The sequence below is a fragment of the Branchiostoma lanceolatum genome, chromosome 8, assembly GCF_035083965.1.
Source record: "Branchiostoma lanceolatum isolate klBraLanc5 chromosome 8, klBraLanc5.hap2, whole genome shotgun sequence".
Taxonomy (NCBI): domain Eukaryota; kingdom Metazoa; phylum Chordata; class Leptocardii; order Amphioxiformes; family Branchiostomatidae; genus Branchiostoma; species Branchiostoma lanceolatum.
Window position 1 is genome coordinate 10,383,919 of NC_089729.1, and position 18,817 is coordinate 10,402,735.

Sequence of the window (18,817 nt, forward strand, 5' to 3'; positions counted from 1 at the left end):
GATTGGTTATGCTAATTAATCCAGACAGCGGTTCAAAGGTGAGTGACCCGGTGTGACCTTGGCTCCAAATGTTTTTTGCCTAAAAGCTTCTCCGTGGCCGTCTTCACGTCGACCTCCTCAGATTAACGGCCGTTTCGCGCGGGTTCGCCGTTACGTGACGTTACCAGCGTCATCCCGGGAGAGCAGTGCGTGTTTAAGGAGGCGTAGCCACGTCTTGGAGGAGATAACAGTCCCGTGTTTGACGAAAAGTCACAGGTAAACAGGTTTTTTTTGGTCAGTTTTCACTGGAGGCGTTTCAGGTCCACAACACGCCTGCCCCTAGGCCTAAGCGCCTCAGACAGCGCAAGGCATGTGGGAGGGGGCGGAAGTTAGAAGTGTTCTGATACCTGTAGAGTAAAATTTTGCACTTTTAAGGCTTCAAACGTCTTTGCAAGAGGCCTGTCAATGTCTCTAAATGACCCTATCCTAATAAATCATCTGACGTAAACAGCCACGCTTCTTCTACACGCTTCTAGAAAATGTAAGAACCTACTGGAAAGACGAGTTTGACGAAGCCAGGCATGATGCGGTACGTTTTATCTTGAGTCTCTCAACTGGCCATGAACGTCTCCAGAAAATTTGTTGTTAGGCCGAGGATGTTGACTGGATGTCCCTGTCAATAAGAAGTGTTTTTCACTATTGACAGGATGTTCCTTCCAATAAGAATTTTGTTTCACTATTGACAGGATGTTCCTTTCAATAAGAATTTTGTTTCACTATTGACAGGATGTTCCTGTATTTTTTACTATGTCCCTGTCAATAATCATTTTTCTCACTATTGACAGGATGTTCCTGCAATAAGAAGCCTCTTTCACTATTGACAGGATGTTCCTTTCTGTACTGACAGGATGTTCCCAATAACCACTGCATTGTTGTTAAGTGTTTAAGAGTTTAGTCCTAGTGTTTGTACCTGTGTACTGGTCTGCACACTGTGTAAAGGATGACCCAGAACAGCAGGTGTTCCTTGTGTGCAGAAGTGGGCTGGAAATTACAGGGAGAACCAGAGAGGAAGTCAAACAATGGAGTCATGTTGGGGTAAACACAATATGCAGCTGGGAAACTCTATATGAATGAAATGACAGGGACCTGTATTTTATATTTTGGCTGTAACATTAAATGTAGCACAGCATTTGGTTCAATTTCAAGGGTAACACAATGTCACGTTTGTCTGTTTGTTTTATTAAGATCTAGCATTCAATTCTAAAAAAAAAATCACACTACATGTATTCTACCTGGAGTCTGCTTACACATTAAAATACATTAAATACAATTAAATTAAGTATAAAGAACAAAAACGGCAATGAAATCATTTTTTTAGGGAAGGATATAAACATTAGAAAGTAGAAAGTATATTTTGTTATACTTACTTGGTTCACTGCATTGAGGAGAATGTGTACATGTAGACTTTCAAATAATTCCGGTAAAACATTAAGTTTAAAATGATCTGTTGTTGGGAACCAGAAGACAGACGTCCTTGTCTCACCTTGAACAAATTGATTGAAGAGGACCTTGGATTAGAAAATGGTGACCTGAATCTGTCAAGAACAACCGTGGGGAACTTCAATTGGACAATGTTCATGATGGCACTAAAACTGAACTGTTCTCCTTGAAATAAATATAAACTGGTAAAATGATGAAAAAGGAGAATGACAACAGCTACCTGAGATTGCTAAACTTGATAAATTCTCTCATGTTACAAATTTTACAATTGTTATCATTTAAGAATTCATAGCGTAGAGCCGTAGACTCACAGTAGTTGTAAAGAGAGAGAAATATTTTTCAAGTGACTCACTTTGCACAAGTACAAAGTTATCAGTTTGTTCTTTATCTTTATTGGACCATTTGACCTCACTGTGTTCTGTAGTGGCAGTAACGATAAAGTGCATAATGTAGGATTTAGATAGAAGTGGTGCTCATATGTGTGAATGTAATGAAGGCACATGCCTGCTGAGAGGAGAGGATCAATCTGTATATTATGTTGGCAATGGCACGTAGGCCATGCTACTTAGTAATATTATAACCATTCCCCTGCCAAGTCAGCTTGTTAACCAATAATATAAAAAAGATTAGAATTATGTGACGCCTGCGGCCAGATCTAGAGGTGAGCAGGGCTTTGCTTATTGAAAAAAGATCTACAGCTGCTAATGCTGGATCCGGACAAAGCTGTGTTGATAATCTTACCTCACTGGGGAAATCCGTACAAGTCAGACAACACAGCTGCAAGGGGCAACTTATTCTTGCAGTTTTTACAGTATCATTTGTTTTTACTGATTTCATTTTCTTATGATCTTGAGTTGAGGTCTATTCTACCAAAACATTTAGCAACCTGAATCTGGCAAAAAAGGAAATTTTAAGTTTCAGAATTTCCCCAGATCTTATTGTATAGAATGTCCTGTGTCCTCTTTTATTCATCAGTTCTAATTGGATTATCATAAGATTTCCTGTATATATATGTATCATTTTATTGATTCATGATGACCTTTAATGGCTTTATCATATTAGAATTGATTTGATGATGTAATGTTGGCAAAGTGTTTATCACTTATTCCTGCAGTTGACAGATAGCTCCATAACTTAAAGAATAAGAATAGAAGTGCAAGGGTGGTGTCTACTTGTTGATATCTAACCCCATGGCCATGGATAACCCTGTGCCAGTAGGCAGAGTGTTAAACATGCCATTTGCAATACCTCCCCTCCCTCCCTCCAGAGTCTATATATTTCCTAGAAAAATTTAGCAGACATGAAAATCCTGGTTTATATGGCTTTATTCAGAGCCCAGGTCTTGCTGCAGAGTTTTGATGTACATGTCCCCAAAAATCCTGTTTCACAGAAACAAATCTGGTCCAAATCAAAACAGCCCTGAAGGAAGGAAGGAAGGCATGTTTTTCCATCCTAGGCTGGCAGGTGAATTACATCACATCTGCTGCCTAGTGCTGGGTCATTCTGCCACTTGCACATGGTGGTCCTAAGTCAGCTAAATGTTGTTAAAGGAAACCCAATTGCAAGCAATTTTAGGCTCGAAGATCGGACTTTGAAAGTCAATTTATTTAGTCATTTCTATTATGATTAGTTCAAACAACACTATCACAATGTAGAGCGACGTCCATCATGCAAAAATATGACGTCGTTGTGATGTAAGAACTCACTGAAAATCGTTGCCGGGTTTTTGTAGGCTCGCGAAACTTAGGGAATCATTGTATGGCACGTTTTTGCGCGGTTTTTAAAATTTTTGCTTGGCTGCTAGACGATTTGAATAAAACAGTTATGAGTTGAATACATGATGTACAGGCTAGAAAATATAGATGTTTCGGAAGTCTACTAGTATTTTGAGAGCGCCATTTCATGCACCAGTCTTTTGTTGACAGACATAACACAGTCCCCCTGTTGGTGTTTCACCTACAACAACACTTGGGATTTGGGGGAAATATTTGAAGAGCTTGTGTGTATGTCATGGCTACATTTTTCCAATTGAATCATAGAAAGATTTTCAGGAGTTTAAACGATGTGTTACTTATACATCAGTTTTGGATAAGATCTAAAGCTCTTAAGCTAAGTCCTCATCATCATGACGTGCATTTTCAACACTTACTTCCTGTTTTCATGTGTGACTGTCTTGTGAGGCTTAGACCCGATTCACACTGGGAAAATTTTCTTGTTATGTACGACAACGACGTACGTCTACGGCGTATGACAGGCATTTTTATAGCCCATACAACTTCATTGTACGTTCACCTTGGAGGTAACGTATGACAAAGTCACAAGGGCCATAAAAATACTTGTTGTGCAATGCATGGGTTGATTCACAATACACCAAGAAAAAAAGGCGTCACTTGTCAAAGATGTATGAAACGTCGTTGTTGTACGTCCAGAAAATTTTCCCAGTGTCGTAGACATACAATGTGCTATGCAGATCAATGTTAAGCCTTAAGGTCTCATGTTGGATGATTTCCAGCTATTTATCATCTTGTGGGCGGCACTTTGAAGATTGAATAAAAACTATGGATAAAAAGCAACAAGATGAAAGAATTCTAGTTGAACTGTAAAATAGATGTAAAGTTTCTAAAATGCAAGGAACAAAATTGTGTAGCCTAAGTTATCTAATTTAGTCCTCCTAGTAGCAGACAGTGCTTTTAGACGAGTGCATAGTATTGAATTACCTGTAATAATGGAGCTGGTTTATCTGGCTAAAAGCATTATCATGTCCTGTCACTGTCTGTGGTGCTGAGATAACCTTCCACACTTCAGTCGCCTAAGAGACAACTTGGGGGGGGGGGTATGTGCTTATTGCTTGTGCCACAGCTAGTAGCTATAGACACTATTGCCTTACTTTAGTGTCTTATTGTTGTATTCAGTGTAATTGTAATGTTGAGTGGTCCGCAACCCCAGCTTGTCCGCCTGGCGTTCCACTGTGTATTGTATTGTTGCAATTTTTAATAAAGATAAAGAACAACTTAAATAGCTGGAATGTCAAACTTAGGCCACACCAATTTAATTTCTTGGTTAATGGATTTTTTGGGTAAAATTTTAGCACGAGGACATCATTAAAACAGAAGGCTGGGGTGAAAACTTGCACCTGACCCTGTTCACTCCCTGAAACTGTGTGCACCAAAGTACAAACTTTCCTCTGAGGTTCTGTTTTCATGTTGATTTTCCAATCTAGCATTTTTTTTCAAAATTCCGTTAACCAAGAAATTAAATTGGTGTGGCCTTATTGTGGATCCAAATAGAGTCAAAGAGTACAAAATCAGTGAAATGCGTGGATTTAGAACATACATGTTGATTGTAATTTGTATGCTATTATGAACAGGTTAACTGCCGTGTTGGTAGACAGTGTAATAAATCGTATGTTTGCAGTCTGATACAAAAGTCGTCCATACTACATTATTGATTAGGTTGTGTCTCACTATAGACATTTATTGTCGTTCGTTTTGAAACTTCTGCCAGCCCTTGACCTAAACGGCGCATGTATTATTGATATTAGGTTACTCAGACTTTTATATGTCTGTGGCATTGCATTAGTTGCAGGTATTCAGAATTATGTGTTTTTCTATACTAGACTGCCGTGCAGCAATATTCCGTGAGATTGCCAATATTGTCAAAAAGAAATTGTTGATTTAGTAGATAGCAGAGCCAATTTTGCTTTGTTATAGTCTATTCATTTCTATTTCATTTATGCAGTGAAGTGTCCCCTATTGCTAAGTGTCAATTTTGGCTTCAGATCAAATGGAAAACTTCTGCAGAACTATCCGTGAATAGTTTCATCAGGTTGGAAAGTCACTGAATAAAAAATACACAACCAAGTTAATGAGTACTAGCAGGGCTCGAAATAGTGGGTGCATGTGCACCTGTGTGCACCCAAAATTGGAGCTGTGCACCTAATTTTTGACTACATGGGTGCACCAGTGCACCTAAGATATTTTTGTAAGCTATAGGGTAAAGGTACTATTGTACACTAAGTATACAGAATACTATTACTAGTATTCTTGAAATGTAAGTATCAGAAAAAGCAATATAATTTGTAACACTTGTACTTTAATGTATTACTTGTTTGAAATTTTAAGGTTAGCTATATAGAATTAGAGATTGAAGTTCTTAAGAGCGTTAACTTTGTAATTATGTTTTGCTGACATTCAACTTTGTTCTATGTGGTGCACCCAAAATTCTTTCTGTGCACCTAATTTTTTGGGTTGGGTGCACCTATTTCCAAAAATGAATTTCGAGCCCTGGTGCTATAGCTAGTAAGGCTCTATCATATAGAGAATTCTGTAGGAAAGGAGATGATTTTCTTTCTGCTCTCTGGCTAATCAGATTTGAAATCTCTAGAGGATGCCATCGTAACATCAGGTTTACAGGCTGATTTTATGGGGGTGTTTTATGGATGCAATACATTCCCAACTGTTCCAAGTCAAATTTCTATACCTCTGGAATTAGTAATTGTAAAACTTTTGGTTTGAAAATAAATAGATTCTGCCTGATAAATGCTTAAGAGGAACCAGCTGGATTTCCAGAGCAAAAATATACTGCTGAAGTGCCCAGCAGCAGACACCTTTGATATTGCTCATTTTTAGTTACTTTGCTTTACGACAACCGCGCCGCGCGGGTGCAACGTACACACTCTAGAAATACCCTCAACCCGCCAATTGTCAGGGCTAGCATACAGAACAAGCATGTGCAAACCGACAATTGTTGGGCTCAGCAGGACTAGGGTTAAGATGTCCCCAGCATCTTGTGGAACTTTTTTAATTTGGCTCATATCCCATCTGAGGCTTTATTATTTATTAGTTTCAAAACAAAACTACCAATCTGTATGTATCTATATGTAACATCATGTGAAAAAGATTTACAGTTTCTATTAGCTATTTTCAAAATCAAAAAGAAGTCATTCATCATCATAATAGAGAATGAAAAAACTATTTTTTCATTGATGAATATCTATTGAATATTGATATGCATGTACGTCAGAATTTGATGGTACCATACAAGAGAAGTAAAAGTGGACAAGGCTATAAAAGGATGCAAACAACATCCCCCATGCCAGTTTCCATCTGTAGCAGACGTCTCACTAATTGGCCCATGCCCCGGGGACGTTGTTAACCTTTATATTCAGGGCCCGAACCTTGATGATTTCCTGGAAGACCACCTGGTCCAGCCTTAGCAACCGATAGATGCCATAGCAACAGAAATGACTCGGAGAAAGAGTCCATCTGAAAGTGACATCACCAGCTGTGCGTGGTCAGTGACATTTTTTTCTTTCTTCTAGGAGAGACATAAGGAGGGCGTGTCCGTAGTAGTTGCCATGGCGTCCCCGATGAAGGTTCCCCTGAGCACGTCCCCCCTGGCGTCCTCGCCCCTAGGGTCGTCGCCCCTGGCCCACTCCCCGCGGAGGTCGCCCATGTCTCCGGGTAAGGACGGTTTCCTGCTGCCCAGCCCCCTCCCCACCAGGAGGACTCGCACCAGATCAACGTAAGTCTCACTCTGCTTAGATGACTTAAATATCACAGTGTTGCCACTGAATTAAAACCAATGTACAGTAATCATAACATCTGTGACACAGTCGGCACAATATAGGTATGATTTGATTTCATTTATTTATTCGGCTGTATAAAAGTACAGCCAGGGCTACCCAACTAGGCGAAGGCTATTACAAAGGGTTAGCCCTGGTAACTGAACAATATACAAAGTTCAGTACAAACTTTTACAAAGCACATTGAGACGTTTGAGATGATATCATCAACTATGACCTTAACTGCCATTTAAGATAGTATACAGAGTTCTAAATACCCACCTGCAGTCTGCAATTTGCAGAAAGATTTTCAAGATTGCAGAAGAAAAATGAGATAATCTTCAATTTTGCAGAATGAAAAAATCAGGATCAGGATTCAATGGATCTCAATTTTTCACACACATGTGTTTTTCCTGTTTAAAACTTTGCTTGTAAAAAAGATAGAGTGAGAGAATAGAAAATTACAGCAATGTTGCAAAGCTAGCTATAATATTAAATAGGCATTATTCGGTTGAGAAGGTTGTAGTATGGAGGCTTATATATTTTGCAGAAAATATTTTCAAATTGCAAAACAAAATTTTGACATTCTGTAATATTGCAGAGCACTGGAAAAAAGTTTTTCTACCACTGGTATAACAGACAAACAGACTTATTATATGATAAATGTATTTAGAGAAAAGAGGCCACTGTCCATACTCAGTAGTGGTTAATAGGGCAGGTCAGATACAGAAATGCTTTAATGTCACACACTCACACACTCACTCACTCACTCACTCTCTGTTTTATTGTCTGTTTTTCACCATGATGCTGGGATTAGACTTACTTGCTTTTGGACAGTTCAGTTTATGATTGTTTAGAGTCACTCTGCCAGTGATCTCAGCTTTGGGTGGTGGTAGCCAGTCCCTTAAGTCATGCAATTTGGGCGAAGTGGTCTGAAAACTCCTTGCTGAGGTGGTTTGCGAAGTAACCGTTTTGGAGAAAATCCAAAAACTTAAATGTTTAGAGACATTCTGAACAGATTGGTTGATCTAACAGGTTATAATTAGATTTTTTGAGTGTGAAAGGGGTCCCAGACTACAACTAGTACAAGCCTGATGGCTCATTGATTTAATCTATTTCAGCACTGATGCATGGCAGGAATTTGTGCAATAAAATTAGGCTTGTTTATCGAGTTCTTCTGCTGGGTCGTAACTCTCGTCCTTAGTTTCCTATAAAACATGTATGACATTATTGCCTCTGTGGTAATACTTTGCGCTGTAAATTAAATCAGAGAGAGATCACTGAGCGAAAGGTTACATGATCCTGTTCCTATTAGTCTCTCTAATGTCTTATAAATGTTGAGATAAACCCTGTGCATTCTTGTGTTTTCTACTACTTTATGTGTTCATTGGCTATATGAAAAACCATCCTCAAATGGAAAAAGAAGCTCTGCAGTGCAGTGCAATGCTATATCTTTATCCTTATAAGTTGTGGTTATGCTATAGTAAATCTAGCTGAAAATAGAACAGTTGATTTTGAGGTTGGTATGTTCATGAAGTGCTCAGATGATGGTTTTTCAGCACCAGGGACAGGCCCTGTAGCATGGCCACTGTGAAACCTGAAATTGTGTGTGACATTCAAGTCATGGCTGGTCTCTGAGTCTCTTTCGTTTCAGTTAAAATCTTGTGAACAGCATTAGGCTCAAATTACCGATTCCAGATTTTGAACAGCATGTTTGAAAAAAACATTCACAGGTCAAAAGGAAATCTCATGATTTGTGGCTTACGTGGGAAAAATACTTTCAGAGCCCTAGGCCTTTGTGAAATTAATACCGCTGTGCTTCCGTAAGCGTACTTACGTCTTTGGTGACGGGGCGTACTTACGTCTTTGGTGACGGGGAAAACACCCACACAGTTTTCCCCAGGACTTAAAAGCAGCCTTTCAGTGATGCAAATTGCCTAACTGAACAGAGCGCCCCCACAGAGGTGTGTTCCTGTTTGTCATGGTCCATTAGACTGTATGGGGCATAAAATGTGCCAGAAGTGGGGGCATGTATTAGGAAGGGACAGTACATTGCAGTCTTGGTGGGTGGAGAGACCAGATGAAAAAGAATGGAGATTGGCCTGGAAATAGGAAGGAATATCTTAGAGTGTCAAACCTTTAGTCTTAATCATATAAATTAGAGAAGTGGTCGAGGGACATTTTCTTCAGTTCAAGAAGATTTTGATGTCCCCAATACAAGGAAATTGCCCCTTAATAACTGTGGCTATTATCGTGATTTTAACTGTTTACATGATTGTACACTGTGCACTTGGCAGTGTGAAAATGGTTGCAAGCTTTAGCATCTGCAAATTAAAGAACTGGATTGCAAAAAGGACAGCCTTCATCAATCAGTTCTTTGTGACAATCTCAGAAAACTAACGCACACGAGTAGGTTTGAATATGTTGTTTTGCCAGCCTTTCATGACAACATCACAGTCAATGGTTTGGAAAATGCTAATGGAGGTGACAAGCTCCAGCAAACAGATTTGATTCACGGCCTTTTATGTCAGTATTTTTATGTTGTCTCGGATTTGATACATACAATTTTGACAGTCTGAAGAATCATGCCCAAGTCAGGCCAGGCATCTGTTAAGTAAGTTGTTTTTCCAAAGGATTTCTACATTGTCTGTGAAGGATCTGTTGGATGAAAGACTTTGTTTAATGATTTTATTTCTTTATGAAGACCGGCCTGCCGATTTATGTTCCCGCAGACTCTAGTTTCAAAGCGATAGGGATGAAAGCAGTTTATTGTACATGTATTGTATTGTCAGGTGGGAATGAATGGTTCATGTCAAATGCTGGTAGCCGTAAGAATCAGGCTTTGCGTTGCAATCTCAGCACTGAACAACACCAAGGTCCACATGTCCTAATCTGCATTTGTTGTCTGGTAAATGTTGTTGGTTTTGATTCATATATCAGAGGATATCTATCATAGAGGTCCTCAAATACAATGTAAGGGAAGGCTTATTAAGATGCTAGAGATTTGCAGTCTAAGCTTGCCTTCAACTTACTATATAGTACCCCCAAATTACCCTCAATATGCTAGACGATGAAAGATAAGGCTTTACTTCATCCTTATGTCTCCTGAGAAATGATCAGCTTTTGCTGAACACCTGCAAAGTCGGTGTAGTTAAGATATTGTAAAAAGACAGTCTTATTTAGGAAATTGCATAATTATAGTATTACTTATTCGTCATCTTGTTTAGACCTTGTGACCACAGATTGCCTTGAATGACTAGTACTATGTAAAAATATGAAGTCTTTAATTGATAAGTGAGCATGTATATATAATATATTTTTTTCCGAAAATGGGGGTCCTGTGTTTAAGGTGGTGCCTGGAGCATGTTACAACAGCCTCGAGCTCGTTACTCAGATGGGTACCTACTGGCTGTAATAATCTTTTCCATCAGGTGATAACGAACATGTTTTTAATCCATCCCTGTTACCCCCAGGTCACTACGTGCCTCGGCAGGGCCAATGAAACACGGGATTGTGAAGGATTTCTGCCGACAGAAAGGCCATGGCTTCATCAAACCATCAGACGGATCCCCCGACATCTTTGTGCACATCTCAGAGTGAGCAACCTTTGATCATAAACTGTAAATGCATTTAAGTTTGCATAGTTATATCTTTGCGGTCGGGAGAAAATGGTGTGTTCATGGTAGTTTTAAGTTCGCGTTTGAGATAGTAGACAAGGGGTAGGAGGGGAAAACTTTTGTGGTGGTTTTAAGTTCGCGGCAAAGAGCTTACTGCGAAAACCGCGAACATTAAACCACCGCGACCATTTCTGCATTTACAGTAGTCCCCCGCAAAGCCTTTGGCAATGTAAAATCTGAAAAAAAAAAGTTCATTAGATTAAAGCAAGAATTGCTTACAGCCTGATGATCTTTCCTTCCTTTTTGATGGAATAGAAATGATAACATGAACTGTAGTCCAACCAAAGCAAAAATGATTAATCAAAGAACGCTCTTGTGTTACTGGAAGTATAAGTTATCTACTGTCCTAATAATAAGTGTGTATGCGTGCACTGTGCAGTTCAACTGTTATACCTTAAGCTGCCAGAGTTTTATTGCAGTAAAAATTGTAAATGTTTGATCCCTGACCTCCCTCTTAACTCCCCTAAGTTATGGGTTCCCTGTGCTACATGCACACAATGATGTTTTCTTCTGGGGAATACCTTATCCCGGTTATAACTGGGCGCGGCACACAGGGTAGGTTTTTATATCCTGGATATATCTAGGCCTGGCAGCTTAGGGGTTTAAGATCCTTATCCATATTGAGTTCCGGTATCCGGTATTCAAAATTCAATGTTACTGAAATCTTATTATCTAAATGCATTGATGGCAACTATGTGTGCATAGTGGAGTTTAACTATTCAACACCTATGTGCATTGTAGATCATTACTAGTATCTATGTGATAATCGTTGTATTCAACGTTACTGAAATGTTATATCTAAATGACAATGCCATCTATCCACAGTATTGATGGCGAGTATGTCTTGAAAGACGGAGACGAGGTGACCTATAAGGAGTGCCCCATTCCTCCCAAGAACATCAAGGTCCAGGCTATCGAGGTGACGATCACCAACCTGGCGCCGGGAACCACCCACGAGAGGTGGGAGGACTACAACCCACGCGACCACATACACGACCCCTGAACTCTGACTTTTGCCTGGCATGGCAGTAGAGGTTAAATGCAGCAGTTCAAAACTTAAGGATTATTGAAGATTGGATAAACATGTCATTGATCAGTTTGAAATGCATAACAAACTCGAATAACAAACACTTAATACATTTTAAGTGTAGTGTGATATCAACCATTGATTGTTTTTGTTGAATGTAGAGGTTTTGTTGTGTTTTGAGATACATCATTTTTCACTGAATGACCTGGTGAATAAAAAGCAAGATACTGTAAAGTAGAAGAGAAATGTTCATATCCCCACGCTAAGTATAGTGATACCAATGCCAATGCAGACAATATACCATCACATCTGAGTATCTTGAAATAAGCACCTACAAAACAAGTCAGCCACAACGTCAAGTCTATACAAATGTAAATGTTATAAGACCAAAACTAGGTACATGCATAAAGATTGTACTGTAGAATAAAACTGATAATCATCAGATAATTATCATAATGGTCAAATTTTTCTTTGGTCATTTAAGTTTAAAACAATGCTCACACTTAGATATGCAAGGTTTAGGGGTTATATGTTGTTCATTGTTTGGAATGAATAGAATGGATACAGAATCTAAATGATAGCTTTTGCCTGAAAGGTGTTCAGATATAAAGGTGTTTGGGGCTGAAGTATGGAAGTACATGTATGTGCATTATGTTGATATGGTTATTTGCAGGATAGCTCTGTCGTATACTTTCTTTATGAGTGGGACTGGGAAACATTTGAAAAAAAATGGTGTCCAATTTTGCAGTCTCTATCCTTTTGTGATCTTCTTGATGCATTAAAAGTATATAATGCAGGTTGTCATCATTTAGTCAGTAAAATCTTGGTACTGTTAGTTTTACAGTAGATAAGGGATCCTGATCATTCTTTAGCTTTATCCTCAAAAAACTGTTTAGCCTTTGGTAGGCTACGGTAGCCGTTTGGCACCAAATTTGTATTGTTTATGGAGTCAGGCAGCAGGAAGAAGGTTAAAGAAAAACTGGTCAAAAGGATGATCCATACGTAATACAGATTTTGATAGAAAATTCTACCCTGAAATTTTGAATTTCAAACATGTTACTTATTTTTGTTTTCAAGATGATTAAGTCTGAAGAACAGGTACTGCTTTGCCTTGTGTCCAGTATCAAAACAAATTTCATCTTATTTGTAGACAAAGGTTGTCACATCCCATCTAGACTACCTTCCTTCCAAAATTACAAACATTTTGTGCTCCTCCCGATGACCAATTTTTCTAAAATACTTCCTCATGTATGATGTATTGAGCTACACAACGTTCTTCATAAATCTTAGGTGATGATTTAGTATTGATTATCAATTTTTATTCCAATTTTCCACTTACTAAGATGGTGTTTATGAATAGCTAGGAATGATATTCATTCCAGTAAAAAGAATTATCCAGAGGTGAACCATGGAGTAAGAAAGGCTAAGGTGGATTAGATGAATTTATATGAACAATGCTGGGTCACAAACATAAGCAATTCCTCCCCCTTACCCTCCAAAAATTGATAAAACTGCACATACTCACCTTCTTCAGGGGCTGATCCTCGCCCGGCAAACCCTCCTGGCATCAGGATTTGCTAAATATTGCTGTATAGAACAGTGTTTGATATCTTAGACTTTTTGTTACTTGACCATAACAATTGCGGATTTGCCTTGCCAGACCATATACATACTCTCACCACTTCACTCAGGTTAGTGTTGCAACATTGCGGTTAAAATATGCGACAAGCCAAATTGCGGAAAGCTACCACTGAGAGGCACTTGTTTGAGACATGCTTTGAAATTTGATAGAAAAGTTACAATTACGAAGTTTTGTCATGAATATTTAGAAATTCTAGAAAAATCATTCAATCTAGAGAGGATTCAAGGAATCGACTGAGTTCAAATTCTATTTCCATATAGTTGTTGATCTTTGCTGTATACAGGTGTGTGTATATATGCTATGTTCCTTTAGACCATAAGGATTATGATAACTGTTATGGGTTTACGTAGAAATCAGATGTTCTGTAGTGTTTTATTCCAATTGTTGACCAGGTCCGAAGAAAAAGTCAAGCTTTCGTACTTAATCATTGATATATGAGCTAGGAGTAGCTTAAGTTGATTAACTGTAATGCACCACTGCTGGAAAAATTGATGAATAAATACATGTATGCCCAATATGAATTAAAGTTTTGTGTTTTCAATGTATCTTTAATTCAACTCATCGGCAGTGATGTCTCATAATATGATATGATGTTATTTCTCACAACATAGCTTTTCATCATCGTTAAAGATTGTTTATCATATTTGTAATTTGTCTAGAGCAAAGCTGGTACCAGCAATATTGTTGAACTTGCACATATTTAATATCGCTAAATCAATTATTTTTATATCTAGAATACCTTTTCAAAAATATACGTATGATGTAGCATCGTTATCTTGTAAACATAAGAACATGGTATAAAGGTATACATGAATAAGAACAGAACATGCATAAATTATCGTTGCGTGTCAGCGAAGTGACGGGGCTAGCCTGCTGGGGTAATAATCGGTGACTTCCTGACTTACGTCGCGACTTTTCTCGAGAGAAAACCTAAATAAAGTGCGCACCCCGACTTTGGCTTTGACCTGAAGCCTCATCTTGAAGGTTGAAATGTCAAAAAAGTGCGTCCTTTATTAGAAGAAATACGGTACTAAAAGTATGCAATAGTATACTATATCGCAAGAGGACGCTGCTGACATGCGTTTGAAAGAAGTCGACTACACTTGAAAATGGGTTATATTAACGACTTTTTTTGTTAATCAACAAAATCTAATAAGGATTAAAAAAAGCACACTTATAAAATGCTGTTTCTGCTAGTAAAATGTCTTTATATCGAATCTAGCGTTTAACGGTCGAATTTTGGACAGAGAAGAGTTACTTTATACAATACCCCCAGAGATAAATGTAATCTTCGAGTGACCCCGAGACCCTAACATGCCCGCCATTTTACAACAGTAGGTGCAGTTTCGCTTCCAAAATCTGCCGTTTACAGACGTAAAAAGAACTTCTGTGTCCATCTGGAAGTTTCTCCAGGTAGTCAACAATATGGAAGAAAAGATGTCCGTCTTAGAAGAACTCGGGAGGACTAGCAAAGGTCGACTGCGGTATTCCAAAGACGTAGACATCGGAGACGACGCCGGCTGGTTGGGCAGACTGGTGGTCAGGATCAACGATGTAGATCAGGTGCTGTCTGCTCTTGAAACGGAACTAAACAGCGAGCAGAACGGAGAATCGCCGAGATCTGAGAGTCCACAGGGACTGTCTCCTCCTAAAACATCAGCACAAAGGGGCACTCAACCTAAAGAAACCATCCGTGCAAGCGCGAAAACATCTCAGGACATGCGTCCAAAGATTATACCACCACCACCAGCAGCAGACTCGTTGGAGAATGGAGGAGACAACGTCAGGGCACAGCTCCAGAAAACCGTCTCCATGTACGAGCAAGAACGACTGGAAACAGTCAAGGAAACAGTCGTGAAACAGCAGATACAGGTGGAGCAGCAGATAACAGGTTTGGTGACTTGTTCCTGTCTGAGTACATAAATATTGTCTAAATCAATGAAGAATAATACATTTGGTTACATGTATAAAGTTGTTTAGACAGAGTCATATGGGACGTCTCTCATAGTTGAATTGTGATGTAATGTGTTCGTTGATTCCTCCAAGCAAAGAAGATAACGTTAATCTCCCTCCCCCAACCTCTGCTTGGAAAGTATTTATTTATCAATGGTTTTCTTTCTCTAGATATGGCTAAATCATAAATGTCATGAGTATGTTTCATTCATAAACAACATGTCCGTTTTATAGTATAGAGTATCTATGTGCTGACACATCTGTATGCTACTTTCATTTGTATTTGTCCTCTAATCTGACTCTAAATATCATACCTATCATTGGCAATGTTATTTCTCCCTTCGTACATTTTATTAACTGTTATGTTGTCCACCTCTTGTTACAGGTCTGTGGCAGCAGGTACAGCAGCAGCTGTCCATCCTACAGGACCAGCACAGACTGAACAGCAGGAAACAGCAGGACAAGGTCAACAACCTCCTGCTGCACCGGGGAGAAAAGAGCCAACAGCGGATCCAGCAGTTAGAGGAGGACCATCGACGGAGAGCCAAGCATCTAGACGCACAGCTACAGGAGGCCATCGTACGGCAAACCCAGCAACAGCGCAGAAAGCAGGCGTATGCGCTGGAGAAGTTAAGGCAGCTGATAAAACAGCAAGAAGAGTCAAACGAGGCAGCACAGGCCATGACAACTCTCCTCAGCAACTTTGGTCAGAAGGACACTCTACCTGCAGATGTATTGAACGATGCACACAGAGCGGTGATGTTAACATCCAACCTGACAAGGCAGGTGTCTGCAGCTAGCGAGGCTGGTGGTACGACTGACCAAGTGCTCCATCTTGCTCAAACCACCCTTGCCGAGGTCAAGGCCATACAGACGAAGGTGGTCCAAGCGGTAGAGAAGGCCCAAGAGGAGGCCAGGAAAGCTGAAGAGAGAGTGCGACAGGCTCAGGAGCAGGCCAGGGCCCAGGCTGCTGAACAGGAAAAACAAGAGGCTCTGAAACAGGCAGAGAAGGCAGCCGCTGAGAAGGCAGCAGCAAAAGCTGCATCTTCAGCTAAACCAGCCGTCCCGTCCGACTCCAAGGAAGCGTTTCTAACCACTTATACACAAACTATTAAAAAGTACAGGGATCTACAAACCAACCTGGACAACTGTGTCCAGTCCTGCCTCCCCCTGGCCAAACCGTCAGACTCGCAGTTGAAGAAGTATGCGTTTGACCTGCAGAAGGCTGTGAACACACCCTTGAACGCCATCTCCTCCCACTCAGCCAGCCACGTGACAGACAAGCTGGGCCGGCTGTGCAGGCTACTGCAGGGTCAGCAGGTGGAGGTGAGCGACAAGAGGGTCTCAGCCACCAGCCACCCCTTGGCAATCGTCTACTGCAAGGAACTCCTGGCCAGGAAGTTCATGAAACAGGGCGTCGAGCAGATCGCGTCCAACCACGAGTCTGCCTTCCCCATTGCTGCTGTCGCGGTCGGCGTGTGGATGGAGTTCCCTGACGTAGGGCAGCTGCTGATGGCTCACTTGCACCGTGCGTGCCCGTACATCGTGCCGTTCTACCCCCCCAAGATGGACGGCCAGTCGGACGAGGACTTCTACAAGTCCAAGGGATACGCCTACAAGGAGGGAACGGTAGAGAAGCAGGACAAGTTCCTCAAGCGCATGTCGGGCATCATGCGGCTGTACGCCGCCATCGTGCAGACCGACACGGGGTCCAAGAAGCACCCTCACGGCGTGGCCCACGGCTGGTGCTGGCTGTCCAGTGTGATTAACCTTGACCCTGAGATGGACGTGACGGCCACCTTGCTGTATGATTTCCTACAGGTGAGAAGGGAAGGGAGATGGATAAAGGGGACAAATAGATGCACACGTTGGATAAAGGAGGCTGTATGGATCAGGAAATCCACTCGAGTCATGAACTGTAATAATTGAGGAGGGATATAGACTCAGTCACGTTTGGGACCGCACTCTTAAGAAGTAGATGTTAATTATTGCACTGTTTTTTACTTGACAATTCCCTCATTGGCTTGGCAATTATGCAATGTATATATTGCACTCCTGCACATTTGGGGCTGCATAGTAGATACCGTTCCCTGTAACAGTGTATATTTGTGAATACTTTGCGTTTGGGAACGCATCTATAAAATTAAGCAGTGACACCTTTGCTATAGTGCAATGTGAACCAGTCAGAATTGTCCTGAGGAAAGTGACAGATGGTCACCGAAACGTTGGTCGAATAAATCACTTGGTTGTGTAAAAAGGGTCTGTTTGTTCCTGCAGGTTGCCGGCCACGCGCTGATGAAGGCCTATGGGAAGCAGTTCCACAAGCTGCTGCACATCCTGTGTAGAGACTACTTCACGCAGATCCAGAGGGTGACGGGCGCAGGCCAGGGGGGGCCTGTGTCCAGGCTGAAGGGACTGCTGGAGGAGTGTATCAAGACTCAGAGAATCGCCACACCTAAAGGGATGCTAACCTCCGTCTTCTGGACATCATAGTACTGAGTGAAGGCACTGTAATTCTGTACTAGTAATAGAGTCTTTATTATCATAGAGGCTCAAACATGTCCCTGCTGCTTGTCAAAAATAAAGGGACTGTTAGAGGAGTGTTATCAAGACTCAGAGAATTGCCACACCTAAAGGGATGCTAACATCCGTCTTCTGGACAACATACTAGTAGTACCAAAAGAAGATGTTGTAGTACAATAGTACAGGCTCAAACTTGTCCCTACTGCCTATTCAGGCTAAAGTGACTGTTATAGGAGTGTACAAAATTGCTACACCTAAAGGGATGCTAACATCCATCTTCCGGACAATATAGTGCCAATGGAAGCCACTTTAGTACTGGCCTAAACTTAATCCATAGATGCTTAACCATTAAGATAATATACTATTCTAGTAGATTTTTGTACAAATCAGGGGACTGCAGTGCAAGTAACTCGTCACTGTTGTGTCAATATTGCAACCCATAGATGTATATGGTATGTGCACTGAACATACAATTATGAACTTATAATAGGTACGTGCAACCCTCATTCAGCCACTGGTGGGTGTCGTATGGTGAAGATGATTTGTTTCTAATTAACAATTTTAGCAGAAGTTTAAAGTGAAATGTCTAACCAGCTTAATAATAGCTGCTTGATGTCAGGGAAGATAGCAATGAGCAGGGACACAAAAGTATATGTTCACTTGACCACCTGTTGATTTTGATGTGTTGCATTTTCATCTTGTTGAAAATTGTCATCCATATCATACAATACCTGCTGTTTCTGTGCCTGTGCCTTATGATAAACAAAAAATTGATTTAAGTCTACTGTATATTGTTTAGCAGATTATGGCCAACATCATGCAATAAAATTGGAGAAGGAACAAGTTTTTGTCTCGTGCAGTATACAAATAAATTTAAGTTTTCTAACATCTAGACTTTGCATACACTATTTTTATGAAGACTTGCTAGCATATGGCCTCAATATTTACCTCTG

General features: G+C 40.3%; 2 protein-coding genes across 2 annotated transcripts; both read left to right on the forward strand.

Moving 5' to 3' along the window:
• The first annotated feature begins 46 nt into the window (after positions 1–46).
• Positions 47–13,905, forward strand: LOC136440216 (calcium-regulated heat-stable protein 1-like). The gene is made up of 4 exons (XM_066436110.1): positions 47–255; positions 6,800–7,002; positions 10,516–10,638; positions 11,545–13,905. The coding sequence occupies exons 2-4, from the start codon at positions 6,836–6,838 to the stop codon at positions 11,720–11,722; spliced, it is 468 nt and encodes a 155-aa protein (XP_066292207.1). The 5' UTR covers positions 47–255; positions 6,800–6,835; the 3' UTR covers positions 11,723–13,905.
• A 762-nt stretch (positions 13,906–14,667) lies between these two features.
• Positions 14,668–18,708, forward strand: LOC136440212 (mRNA export factor GLE1-like). The gene is made up of 3 exons (XM_066436104.1): positions 14,668–15,279; positions 15,727–17,162; positions 17,619–18,708. Exons 1-3 carry the CDS (start codon positions 14,814–14,816, stop codon positions 17,832–17,834), a joined length of 2,118 nt encoding a protein of 705 aa, XP_066292201.1. The 5' UTR covers positions 14,668–14,813; the 3' UTR covers positions 17,835–18,708.
• Positions 18,709–18,817: the final 109 nt, after the last annotated feature.